Here is a 13,212-nt window from a genome sequence, read left to right as displayed (position 1 = left end):
TGTAACATGAGCTCACCCTGTTGTGCGGTGCCCAAACGTTGGCTGTCAGTTTTCCAGTTGACAAGCTCAGCATTTTTAACACGCCCTCATTAAAGAATAAATGTTTCTAATTCTCTAAGGAAGGTAAATATTACATCCGGAAAGACTTGCTTGCCATGTTGATTTAGCAATCAGAATATGTGGGGATGACCTTGGGAGTCAGTGCGAGGAACTACAGCCAGGGGAATAGTCAGATTAAAAAAAAAACAGCTTAGTTCACAGATGGATTGTGGGCATGCCAGCATCTAGAAGGTACCCTCCCTGATTTCTTGGGCTGTAAAAGTGACAAGGAAGAAATGCACTTTCAGACTTGTAAGATTCTATTAATGTACCCTTACAATAAAATATACCGGTAGTCAGTTCATCTGGGCATGCTTCCTATCTGGACTACCTCACAAGGCTGACACCACTTTAACATGCTGATTGGTTAGAGTGCATGCAAGTTCCTCATGCTGATACATATAAAACCTCCGTGTTCTTCTTTTGCTTATCTGGACTTGTTTTTCCCTTGTCCTTTCTTGGCCCCTCACCACCTTTCAGATCTTTGATCTTGTTTGCTCTGTCTGAGACAAAGATGATTGGCTACCGGAAAGAGGGAAAGCAGAGAAGCAGGTACTAATCAATTTGTGATAGATTAGAGGATAGCAGGATAGCATTTTCACAAAGGAGATTCTTCTCCGTTTGCGCTCTCTCTCTCTCTCTCACACGCACGCACGCACGCACACGCACGCACACACACAGTCATATCATACAGTAAACAAACAGTGTCATCTGTAGAGAGTGAAGAAAGATCAAGAATCAGGTTTTTCTCACTCTAAACTCTATCCAGTGGCTCTCAATCTTTTATTCACCGTTGGCCCCCTTTAAATACCTTTTGTGGCCCATTGACCATGGCCACAGACCCCCCAAGACTTAACTCAAGATTTAAATCATAACATTTCTTCAAGTCTTCATGGACCTCTATGACAACATTGTGGCCCCCAAGGTTCTGTGCACCACAGGTTGAGAATCACTGCCTTATGCCATGCACAGGGGTGTTGAGCGTGTGTCAAAAAACCCAAGATGCGGGTTGGGATCACACAATTGAAGATTTGTTTATTTGCATCTCAGTTGCCATATTGAGTTTTTAAAAACCCTTTTCTTGAACATCACTGGCTATGTCTTTAGTTAATGTTTGATGATGTATAAATGCTGCAGCATCAATTTTAAAGCAGTCGGAAAGTCTATCTGATTCCTGATTACAATTGCAATTACAATTACAATTTATTACAATTGTTCCTAAGCTCAAATACCAGCACCATAGAAATGAACCAAATCAACAAATAATATTCCAAATAGTAGCAGTGAGGATGAAGTGATGCAAAGTGATATCAGAAATCTTCTGCACCGACTATAAATATGTAATGAAGTGAGAAAACCTCAACCATACCACTTTTCTGGAGCTTCATATTGAAAAGAAACAATTCAAATATAAGACTCCATATAGAATGTACTCACCGAGATATTTCCTGCTTCAATCTTATTTTCAACTTCCCTATCAGAAAATTGAAGAAATGGAAAAAAGAAACAAAGGTTGAAGTATTCTGTTCTCTGTTTGGTTTGGGAAAAAATGAAATTAAGTGGCTTCTATTCCGATGTTTAGAGATTATCACCACAATGCTGATGTGGATGATAAAACAGGAGAGCTGAGAACATCAAACCCCGAGGGACGCACAAATTAGGGGCTTTGAATCAAAGATCTTTATGTATTTTACCATCAATGTACCATCATTCTCATTTAACTATAATTGTTTAATCGTGCTTTTACCTAGAATCATTTATATTTAAAGACACAACCACATACTGGCATTCATTAGCTGTTTCTGTAAACCTCAGGCTTATAATACTGATTATCTGGACCCGCGCCAGTCCGGTTTCCGGCCCGGCCACAGCACGGAGACGACATTGGTCGCGTTGGTGGATGATCTCTGGAGGGCCAGAGATGGGGGTTGCTCCTCCATCCTGGTTCTACTAGACCTCTCGGCGGCTTTTGATACCATCGACCATGGTATCCTATTGCATCGACTGGAGGGGCTGGGGGTGAGGGGCACCGTTCTGCGGTGGTTCTCCTCCTACCTCTCTGGCCGAGTGCAATTTGTATTGGCAGGGGGGCAGAGGTTGACCTCGAGGCCGCTCACTTGTGGGGTGCCACAGGGGTCGGTCCTCTCGCCTCTCCTGTTCAATGCATATATGAAGCCACTGGGCAAGATCATTCGTGGGTTCGGGGTAGATTACCATCTGTACGCGGATGATACCCAGCTGTACATCTCTGCCCCGAACCACCCCAACGATGCCGTCAAAGTGATGTCCCGGTGTCTGGAAGCCGTACGGATCTGGATGGGAAGTAACAGACTCAAGCTCAACCCGTCCAAGACGGAGTGGCTGTGGCTACCGGCACCCCGGTTCAACCAGCTGATTCCATCACTGGCCATTGGGGGTGAACATCTGGCCCCTGTGGATCGGGTATGCAATTTGGGCGTCCTCCTAGATGCCCGGCTATCAATGGACGACCATGTGACAGCCGTGGCAAGGGGGGCGTTTCACCAGGTTCGCCTGGTGCGCCAATTGCGTCCCCTATTGGACCAGAACGCCCTTCGCATAGTCACCCATGCGCTTGTGACGTCCCGACTGGACGACTGTAACGCTCTCTACATGGGGCTCCCCTTGAGATGCACCCGAAGACTGCAGTTGGTTCAGAATGCGGCCGCGCGGGCAGTCTCGGGAGTCGCTAGATACTCCCACCTAACACCTCTCCTGCGCGGGCTGCATTGGCTACCTGTAGCTTTTCGGGTGCGTTTCAAGGTGCTGATTATCATCTTCAAAGCGCTCCATGGCACAGGGCCTAGTTATTTGCGGGATCGTATCCTGCCCCACACATCCCTTCGGCCGATTCGCTCACACAGAGAGGGACTCCTCCGGGTGCCGTCCACTAGGCTGTGCCAGCGGGCGATGCCCAGGGGAAGGGCCTTCTCTGTGATGGGCCCGACCCTCTGGAATGACTTTCCCCCTGATATTAGAACAACCACGGACCTCCGCTCCTTCCGTAAGAAGCTCAAAACCCACCTGTTTAATCTAGTCGGCTTGGCCTAATTCCAGCTCTTCCACCCCAGTCTGTATTTTTAAATTTTGGTCTTAGGCTTAGTTTTTAATTTTTATAAATTTGTACAGGGGTTTAAAGTTTAATTCGTTTTTAACTATATTTATGATTATTTGTAAGGTTTTTTAATTTGGTACCTGTACACCGCCCCGAATCCCTTCGGGGAGAGGGGGCGGTCTAGAAATCAAATAAAATAAATAAATAAATAATAAATACCCAATTGCTTTCACCAATGCCAACACGTATAAAATCATTAAACATTATCCATTAACATTTCGTTATTGGTATTGTAGTTATCTAACATCTTTATAATAAATCTAGACATAAATTTATTAATAGAATTTATAAGTACCCAGGAGAGATTACATCTTTATAACAAAATCCAAAACAAAAAAGTATTAGTAGAATTGATAAATCTTTTTCCCAGGTCCCAAGTTATAGTTTATATCCAAATTGTTTTTACTAATTAAATGTCTGAATGAAGTATAAAGAATGAAATTTATTTATAACCAATCGACATGCTTTCTGGAAGATGTAATGAAGAATGATTTTTTTGTGTGTTTTTTGTTTAATTAAAACAATAAAAAAATTTCAAGAAAACAAAAACAAATTAGGGGCTTTGGACTCAGCTTCTCACCTGGCATCATTGTCTACAACTGGCCACAAAGAAAAATGAATAAGCATCACAATTCTGTGCCTCCCATTTTCAAATCTTGTATAGACAGTGCAAAGGAATACAGGTAGTCCTCGACTTACGTCCACCATTGAGCCCAGAATTTATGTTGCTAAGTGAGAAATTTGTTAAGGGAGTTTTGCCCCATTTTATGACTTTTCTTGCCACATTTGTCAAGTGACCACTACAGTTGTTAAATTAGCAACACGGTTGTTAAATGAATTTGGTTTCCCCATTGCTTGTCAGAACGTTGCAAAAGATGATCACATAACCCTGCAACCGTCATAAATATGAACCAGTTGTCAAGTTTCCAAACGTAAACCACGTGATCAAAGTGGGGATGCTGCAAAGGTCATAGGTGTGAAAAATAGTCATAAATCACTTTTTTCCGTGACGTCGTAACTTCACATGGTCACTAAATGAACTGTTGCAAGTCGAGGACTACCTGTACCATAATCAATGGCGCTGGAGGCAATTAAAAATTCAAGGAGAATCAAGATGGCTTCCCCACCACATCCTGGCTCCACACAAATTTAAATGTGCTCCAAATCTCAAATCTAAGTCATTTCTTGCAAGGTTTTTCCATCCCATGAGATTCCGGACATTTTAAGATCTTGCAGGTATCTTTATTTTTATTTTGAAAGTCCAGAATCACCATCTAGTGGTGTCATTGAAATAAGTGGACCCAAAGATGCTGTCTTGCTGACTTCTGCATTGAAATCCAAAATGGGAATCTTTTACTTACTCTGAAAGACTTCTTTTTTCTGAGAAAACTCTCAGGATAAATTCTCCTTCTTGGTGGGGTTCATAAGTGGATGGAATGATGACATACTCATTGGGTGGTAACCGGAAGCGTTCTGCGATTTCTCGCATGTTTATGTAAGACTTGCATTTTACTTTGGAGGCGTTGTAAAGGAAAAAATCCTTCTGCAAATGTTTCTTGTCACCCTGCATCTGTAAATATGAACTGGGTGAAATATACATATGGCCTGCATGTACAAGACAGAGGACATCCTCATGTTGGTACTTCAAAATAAACTGAAATTAAAACTGTGGGACACAGAAAAGCCACAATTACAGGTAGCCTTTGACTTATAACTTACAACCATTCATTCAGCAACTGTTCAAAGTTACAAAATTGAAGAAAGTGTCTTACAACTGGTCCTTGCGCTTCCAACTGTCACAGCAGCCCAGTGGTGGGTTTGCAGGTGGTACGCCCCGGTATGGGCGTACCAGAGCCTGCCTGGAGCACCGGGTACTGTCCTGGAGGGCCCACCTGCCCGCCCAAGCTCCTTATCCATGTGGGTGATGCCGGGCCTGTTCCAACTGTACGGGTTGGAACGGGATCCGGAACCCACCACTGCAGCAGCCCCATGGTCATAGGTTGACCCTCTCCTCTCTGTGACAGTCTTTCAGATATTGGAACACTGCTATCATGTCATCCCTGATCCTTCTCCTCCCTAGATTAGCCACACCCAGTTCTTGCAATCGTTTTTAATACGTTTTAGCTTCCAGCCCCCAATCATTTCACTTGCTCTTCTCTGCATTTTTTCTAGAATCTCAACATCATTTTTATAGCGTGGTGACCATAAGTGGATGCAGTATTCTAGGTGTGGTTTTACTAAGTCTTTATAGAGTGGTATTGTACCTCACATGATCTTGATTCAATCCCTCTGTTAATACAACTTAGGACTGCATTGGCTTTTTTGGCTGCCGCTGCATACTGCTGGCTTATATTTCAATAATTGTTCACTCCAAGATCCCTGTCATAGTTACTGCTTTTAAGTCAGGTTTCACCTAATCTGTATGTGTATTTTTGGTTTTTCTTGCCTAATTGTAAAACTTGAATTTTCTCTATGTTGAATTTCATTTTGTTAGATAGGGCCCAGTGTTCAAGTCTGTTGAGATCCATCTGGATCTGGAGCCTATCATTTGGGGTGTTGGCTATTCTATTTTGCTTCACAAAACCATGAATTGCCCAATGTATGTGATCTTTTCTAGTTGACAGAAAAAAAATATTTGAGATCTCCTACAACCATGTCTAGCATCACGTCTAGTTACCCTGAACTTCTTTTGACAAGAATCTGAACATTTAAATAATTTTCCATAGTCTTGTGCTAAGGAAAGACTCATTTGGGTCAAGTTCAATTTCTGTTCAACTCATAAAAATTATCAACAGAACAAATTGTCAACAGAACATGTTTTCTATGGCCTTTTTAAAAGAGCTCTTGGAGTCTTTAGATTCCTTGATATCTGCCTGATATCTGCCTTTTAAGAACTAACTGAACCTGATGTGACTTAGGGCTTTCGGTTGGGTAGGAGAATTACCCTAAGATACCAATGCAAACCATATATGATTTGCCATCACTTTGTTGATATTGCCAGCTGTTGGATAAATTATCTAAAATAATGTCATAAATTGTAAGGAAGTTGTGTGGTAGGTTGGGTATGCCTGTAGCACTTTAACAGATGTAAAAGTTATACATTAACATGATCAATATTATTTTACTTTCTATATATGTATTCTATTTCTATTACATTTTTCAAATGCTCTGTGAGATGTGAATTATTTGACTATGTACCTGAATGCCTAATTTGGGGTTCTAATGCACACTCTTTTGAGACGGATTTTCACCTAATGGTCAAGAAGAACTCTAACCTGGAAACTTCTGAAGAGTGAAGTAGAAAAGGAGTTGTATTCAAAATGTTACCCGAGCAATTAACAGGTTTTTCAGTCTGCTCTTACCTCTTTCGGCACCTGAAAAGCAAACAAGGTAGAAATACAATTAGGAAAGGAGGGAAAATGTCATACAGTATGATTCAAAATTTATGTTCAGAATGTTGACAAATGTATGTTCACCTTAGGCTGTTTCCAACACTTACTAAATATTGTAGTTACACCAGGTGTGAAATCAACTTACCTTTGCTACCGGTTTGGGTGATGTGAGCGCATGCTTCACTCGCATGCGCCACCTCTGTACATGTGCAGGACCTTCGATTTCTGACGATCAGTTGTAGCACACAATTTAAATTAGCTAGAAAACAGGAAATCCAACAATTCTAGCTAATATAAATAGTCCGTCACAGCTGATCGTCAAAAATACTGGTTCTCCTGAACGGGTAGCATTTCACCCCTGGTTACACCTCATAGTAATGGTTGTAGCTCCATCAGCTTTTAAGAAACCATAAGCCAGGTTATATATAGGTAATCCTTGACTAACAACAGTTTGTTTAGTGACTGTTTGAAGTTACATCGACACTAAAAAAGTGACCTATGATCATTTTTCACACTTACGACCCATTCTGGCATCCCCATGGTAATGGGATCAAAAATTCAGATGCTTGGCTACTGACCCAGGATTCCAGTACCAACATTTTGAATGATGTTCAGCATTATGCCTTCCATGATTCTCATTCAGAAAATACTCAGAAATAATGGGGGGAAATGCAGCTTCTTCCAACTATATAACTATAGCTATACAGGTAGTCCTCAACTTACAATCCCAGTTGAGCTCAACATTTCTGTGGTCATCGCAATGTCACAGAATCATATGATCTCCATTTGAGACCTTCTCAGCTGCCGTCTGATAAGCAAAGTCAATGGGAAAAGCAAGATTTGTTAAATGTGTTTGCTTAAGACCACAGTTGAAAATATTGTCAAATTGGATGCAGTCATAGGCTGGCTTATTTAATGACTATATCGCTTAGGGACAGAGGTTCTGGTCCCAATTGTAGTTGTAAGTCAAGGATTTTCCTGTACAATTAGCTCTATATAACTGAGCTGGAATCTGACCAGCTCAATTCTGAAGCAGTAGGATGTAATTAATCAGTAGTGTTAGATACTTGTTCTAACTACAGTGGTTTCCACCAAGGTCCTCTGTTCCAGCGGGAACAGAGGTTTAATCCTATTGGTCGAAGGGTCTGACAGCTCCCTATAAAAGGGCTGCTGTCAGACTCAACCTTCGCTGGATTGTTCTCACTTGTACTTAATAAAGAGCTGTTGTTACCGTTAAGCCTGTGTGTGCCTATCCATTACCCAATCTAACACTGGCGATGAGGGTGGGATTGGAAGGCAACTAGGCGAACCAAAAAGAGCAGAGCAATCCAGCAAGTACATCCAGCCTGGAGCTCAGCGCGGCTTCGAGCAGCCATTTTTGAGCGGCAAACTCAAAACGCCCTCTGAACACAAAATGGCCATGCACGCCCCACTGACTCCATATGACCCAGTCACCGAGCACTGGGACTCGTACATGCTACGATTTGACTGCTTCCTTGGGGCAAACGACCTCATGGGCCTTTCTGAAGACCACAAGAAGAACATGTTCCTTGGATATTGTGGCCAGGAAGTGTTTGAGACGGCGAAAGACCTCTCTGAGCTGACACTGCTGCAATCAATCGCCTGGTCCATGCTCCAGCAGACGCTGAGGACCCACTATGCCCCCAAGCCATCCAAGCACATTCGCTGGCATGAGTTTAACATCAGGAACCAGAAAGAGGGCGAGTTGATTAATAAGTACATTGCGGCGCTTCACAAGGCCGCAGCATACTGCGAATTCCGAGACCTGGATGAGCTGATTCTGGACCGCATAATTTGCGGTGTGTGAGACATTAACCTACAGAGGAGGTTACTTGCTAAATCTAATCTCACTCTGCTGATCGCCTTGGACGAAGCCAGGGCATCCGAATCAGCCATCAAATCTACTGAGACTCTGCAGCACCAAAGCACTCCACAAGACACGCGAAAGAGTAGACACGTACATCGCGAGGCTGCAGAGCCCGAGAACTCAGAGGGCGAGGAAGATGACAGCTGCCGCATGCATAGTAGCCGCACCCAGCTGGCACGCAAATTCAAACCACGTCTCCCGCCTTGCGCTAGCTGCTGAGGAGACCATGCCAGATCAGCTTGCCATTTCCGCGATGCAATCTGCCAGCGCTGCAAGCGAAAGGGGCACATCGCCAAGGTGTGCTGGAGTGAATTCCCTGCCACTACCTGGCAGCCTAGAAGCGCACCAAACTGCCAATAGAGGCCCAACCAAGGGGCCTGGCAGAAGCCACTATGGCGCTCAGACGGCGACAATAGAGTCACCTACCATACGTCAATCAGCATCAGGCAGCCAAAAAACCTGAAGGTCTCCATGTGAGATGGAGATCGACACCGGGTCATTGCTGACCATCATGCCGTGGTATACCCTAAAGCAGGCTATCCCTAGCCTAAAGAAGCAGCATCTTCACACCCCTGACATCCACCTAAGAGATTACCAGGGAAACCGGGTGCCCATCGTGGGCCAAGGCACCTTCGAGCGAACCGGCTCTAGAAGTGTTGTAGCCTCGAATGAGGAGACGGAGACGTGTGTAAAGTCAACGAATTTATTTTAACAAGAACTGACAGGAACACCAACTAGTCGTCTGACAGCTATTTATATCAGAAGCTGTCAGACGACGAACCAATTGGAACAAGGGATTTCTCCCGCCGGCTGGCCGGTGCGCCTGGGCCAATCAGAGGAGCCCTACTCTCGACTGCCCTCTGCTGGCCAGGCTCACCGGTATACAACACCCCTTTCCCCTGGACTGCGCAGGCGTAATCGTCTAAGTACGACGGACGCCTGCGCACGCGCTGGGAGCGTCTCAAAGAAGATGGCGCCCCGCCCGAGGAGGAAGGAGTGTCGGCTCCGCACTTGTGGCGAACAGGCCTGGCAGCGTCCTGGATGGGTCTTCCTCCCGGCAATGCACCGACGGGCGATGGTAAGTGAGCCAGCGCACCGGGAGGGGCTGTTGCGAGGTCGGAGCTAGCTGCGTGTGGACGGTCGAGCCGGCAGGCGTCGTCGTTAGGGCCTGGTTGCTTTTCTGCAGATGTGCTGAGTTCAGGTCCCTCTGGTCGCCGATGCAACTGGCTTATGTGCCGCCACCAATGTCTTCCATCATCGAGGAGGACCCTGTAAGAACAAGGCCCCGTGATGTCAGTCACTCTGCCAGGTAGCCACTTTGGCTCGCCGGTGTAATTGCGAGCAAATACCCCCTCACCCACCAGAAAAGACCTGGGGGGGGGGGGTGGAACGACAGGGGGGGATGGGTGGTAGAGAGGGTGGAAACGGTCGAGGAGGGAACGGAGACGACGTCCTAGCAATAGCTGTGCAGGGCTTTTGCCCGTGGCGGGGCAAGGGGTGGAGTGCTGGGAACGGAGGTAGGTGGAGATGCGGGACGGCCAGGGAAGGGTGGCCATACGGGCCAGAGCTTCCTTAGCTGAACGCACCGCGCGTTCGGCAAGGCCGTTGCCCGCAGGGTGGTAGGGGGCAACTGGGGCATGGCGGATGCCCAAAGAAGCAAGGTAGGACTGGAATTCATTGGAGGAAAATTGTGGGCCGTTATCGGAAACGATAATGTCCGGAAGGCCATGGGTATTAAATAGGGAGTCTAAGAAGCGGATAGTGGCCGAAGAGGTTGAGCTGGGCATAGGAAACAGCTCAACCCACTTCGACCAGGCATCCACCAGGAGGAAGAAGACACGGCCGTCAATGGGCCCCATGAAGTCGACGTGGAGTCGGCTCCATGGGCCCATAGGGAGTTCCCACTCCCTAGGTGGGGAAGAAGGTGGCGCAGAGCGCACCTGCTGGCAAGGGGGACAGCGTTGGACGTAGGCGGCGATGTCCGCATCCATGGACGGCCACCAGACATAGCCGAGGCTCTTCATACGGACTATGCCGGGGTGGCCGTCATGGAGGCGAGACAGGACAGCTGGCCGCAAAGAAGATGGGACAACCACGCGGTTTCCCCAAAGGAGGCAATCCTGCATTACGGACAGCTCCAAGCGGCGGCGGAAGAAGGGGGAGAGTTGGGGGTCATTGGAGGCCGCGGACCAGCCCCGAGTGACAGCGGTCATGGCGCGGTGAAGGATGGGGTCATCTCGGGAGGCCTGAGCGATGTCCGAAACGGACATCGGTAGGGTGAGGTCGGCCAGGAGGTTAATAGAGTGGACAGGGGCTGGATCAGTGACGGGGAGAGGCAGAGGGCAGCGGCTCAACGCATCAGCGTGAGCAATGTGGCCGCCAGGCTTGTAGGACAAGGTGTAGGAGTAGGAAGACAGGAATTCTGCCCAACGGGACATGCGTGGGGAAAGAATGGGGGGAGTGGGACGGTCCCCCGCAATAATGCCCAGTAAGGGCTTGTGATCGGTGATCAGGGAGAAGGGGCGGCCATATAAGTAGTAATGAAAACGTTTTACTCCCGCAACGGCAGCAAGGGCCTCCTTATCCAGCTGGCTGTAATTTCGCTCAGTTCTGGATAAGGTGCGGGAGTAAAAGGCTATGGGCGCTTCAGAGCCATCAGGGTAAGAATGGCTAAGAACAGCCCCGACACCAAAGGGGGAAGCGTCGCATGCCAGGGTCAGAGGGAAACGCTCGTCATACTGGGCGAGGACTGGGGGGGCAGTGAGCGAGCGCTTGACAGCCGCGAGCGCATGCGCCTCGCGGCTGGACCAGACCCATGGAGAGGAAGAGTCTAGCAAGCGGTGAAGGGGTTCGGCCAGGGAAGCTTTGTGGGGAATAAATGAGGAATAGAAATTAAGGAGGCCAAGGAAGGCTTGGAGCTCCACTTTGTTGGAAGGAGTGGGGGCGGAGAGAATGGCTTCGACCTTTGAGGGGTCCGGGTGGATGCCGTTGGCATCGATCAGGAAGCCAAGGAAGGTGACAGAGGGCACACCGAGTTGGCACTTAGAGGGTTTGAGGTGCAGGCCGGCGGCACGGAACTGCCGCAGGACCAGGCGTAGAATTTTGATGAGTTCTAATTGATTAGGGGCGGCAATTAGAACATCATCAAAATAGGGTGTGACCCCGGGAATGCCATGGAGCAAACACTCCATGAGCCCCTGGAAAATGCCCGGGGCCATGCTGACGCCAAACTGGAGGCGGCGGCATTTGAATGCGCCGCGGTGTGTAACGATTGTCTGCGCAAGCGCAGTGGCGTCGTCGACAGGCAGTTGCTGGTACGCCTGCGCGAGGTCCAGCTTAGCGAAAATGCGACCCTGGCCCAGAGTGTGCAGGACGTGCTGCACTACGGGCACAGGGTAGGGGTGTGATTGGAGGGCCTTGTTGAGTGTGGATTTGAAGTCCGCGCAGATCCTAATCGATCCGTCGGACTTCAAAGGCACCACTATGGGGGTCTCCCAGGGGGAGAAATCGACGGGTTCTAAAATGCCCTGGCTAATTAGTTTGTCCAGTTCGGCGTCGACTTTTGCTTTTAAAGCAAAGGGAAGCCGGCGGGCCTTCAGGCGGATAGGAGGAACGGAGGGGTCGAGGTTGAGGGAGATAGGAGAGCCCGTGTAGCAGCCTAAAGAGGGGGCGAACACATCGGAGAATTCGGAAAGGAGGGAGGAGATAGAGGGTGGGGAAGCAGGAGGAAGGGGTGAAAGAGAGTTAACCCCAGCAATAGACAGGCCAAGGGCCTTAAACCAGTCCAGTCCAAGAAGGGAGGCGAGGGTTTTTTTTACAATTAGTAAGGGAAGTTTTGCCTTGCGAGAGCCAAAAGAAACGTGAAAGGGTCGGCAGCCCATCAGGTCGATGACATTTCCCTGATAATCGCGCAAACGGCAGTCAGGGGGTTTCAGATGGTGTGGTCTGACCCAGGGCAGTAAGGAGCGAAGGGTGGCCCACGACATTACAGATCGGGCCGACCCTGTGTCCACCTCCATAGGGCAGGGAACCCCCTCAATGGAGATTTGGAGGTGCAGCTTACCCCGGCCCTCTAAAGTTGAGGAGGCCGAGTCTACAAGCCATTCAGGGAAGGCTTCAGCTGGGTCCCCCACGGAGAGGGAGTGCTGACGGCGGGAAGTCATGGAAGGCGGCTGACGGGGCGGAGGAGGCTGAGGTAGAGGGCCGCGGCGGTCCTGAGGCACGGAACGGCAAACTGCAGCGAGGTGGCCCTTTCTGCCACATTGGTGGCAGAGGGCTTGCCGGAACCTGCATTGGGAGCGTTGGTGGCGGCCGCCACAACTGAGGCACTGGCGTCCATCTCGGGTGGAGAGGGTCTGGAGTCGGTCGGCGGTTTGGTCGACCTCCGTGCAGAAAGAGGCAGCAGTAGATGGAGCGTAGGATGAGGAAGGCGCCGCGTAGGGAGAAGGCGGCAAGTAGGCAGCATGCGGGTGGTGGCTGAGGTGGCTGAAATCCGGGGTGGATTGATCAGCCATTTCATATGCCCTGGCATCGTCGACCGCAATTTTTAAGGTTAATTCAGGTCTAGCTAGGATGCGGCGATGGAGTTTGACGTCCCGTAGACCGTAGATAAACTGCTCTAGCAGCGCGTCTTCCAGATCGCTGAATTCACACAAACTTGCCTCAGCACGAAGAGCGGCAACGTACTGGGCAATGGTTTG

The 13,212-nt window shown here is 48.1% G+C and overlaps 1 protein-coding gene across 3 annotated transcripts in view; it reads right to left on the bottom strand.

The window, feature by feature from the left end:
- CAPN3 (calpain 3) overlaps positions 1-13,212 on the bottom strand; it is a 37,414-nt gene that overhangs the window by 10,813 nt on the left and 13,389 nt on the right. For 2 of the 3 annotated variants that reach the window (XR_014173855.1, XM_081936106.1), the window contains exons 12-15: positions 6,595-6,606; positions 4,594-4,802; positions 1,537-1,573; positions 508-621 (exon numbers count right to left, since the gene is read on the bottom strand). Coding sequence is in view for 2 of the 3 variants with exons in the window: in XM_081936106.1 (XP_081792232.1) it covers positions 508-621; positions 1,537-1,573; positions 4,594-4,802; positions 6,595-6,606 (372 nt within the window). In the remaining variant the exon portion in view is untranslated. Of the gene's footprint in view, positions 1-507; positions 622-1,536; positions 1,574-4,593; positions 4,803-6,507; positions 6,529-6,594; positions 6,607-13,212 lie in introns of those variants that run through there. The other variant, XM_081936107.1, reaches the window with a different exon arrangement.

Source organism: Natrix helvetica (genome assembly GCF_964273705.1).
Source record: "Natrix helvetica genome assembly, chromosome: 1".
NCBI classification, from domain to species: Eukaryota; Metazoa; Chordata; class Lepidosauria; order Squamata; family Natricidae; genus Natrix; species Natrix helvetica.
This window is presented reverse-complemented; position numbering and strand designations above follow the sequence as displayed.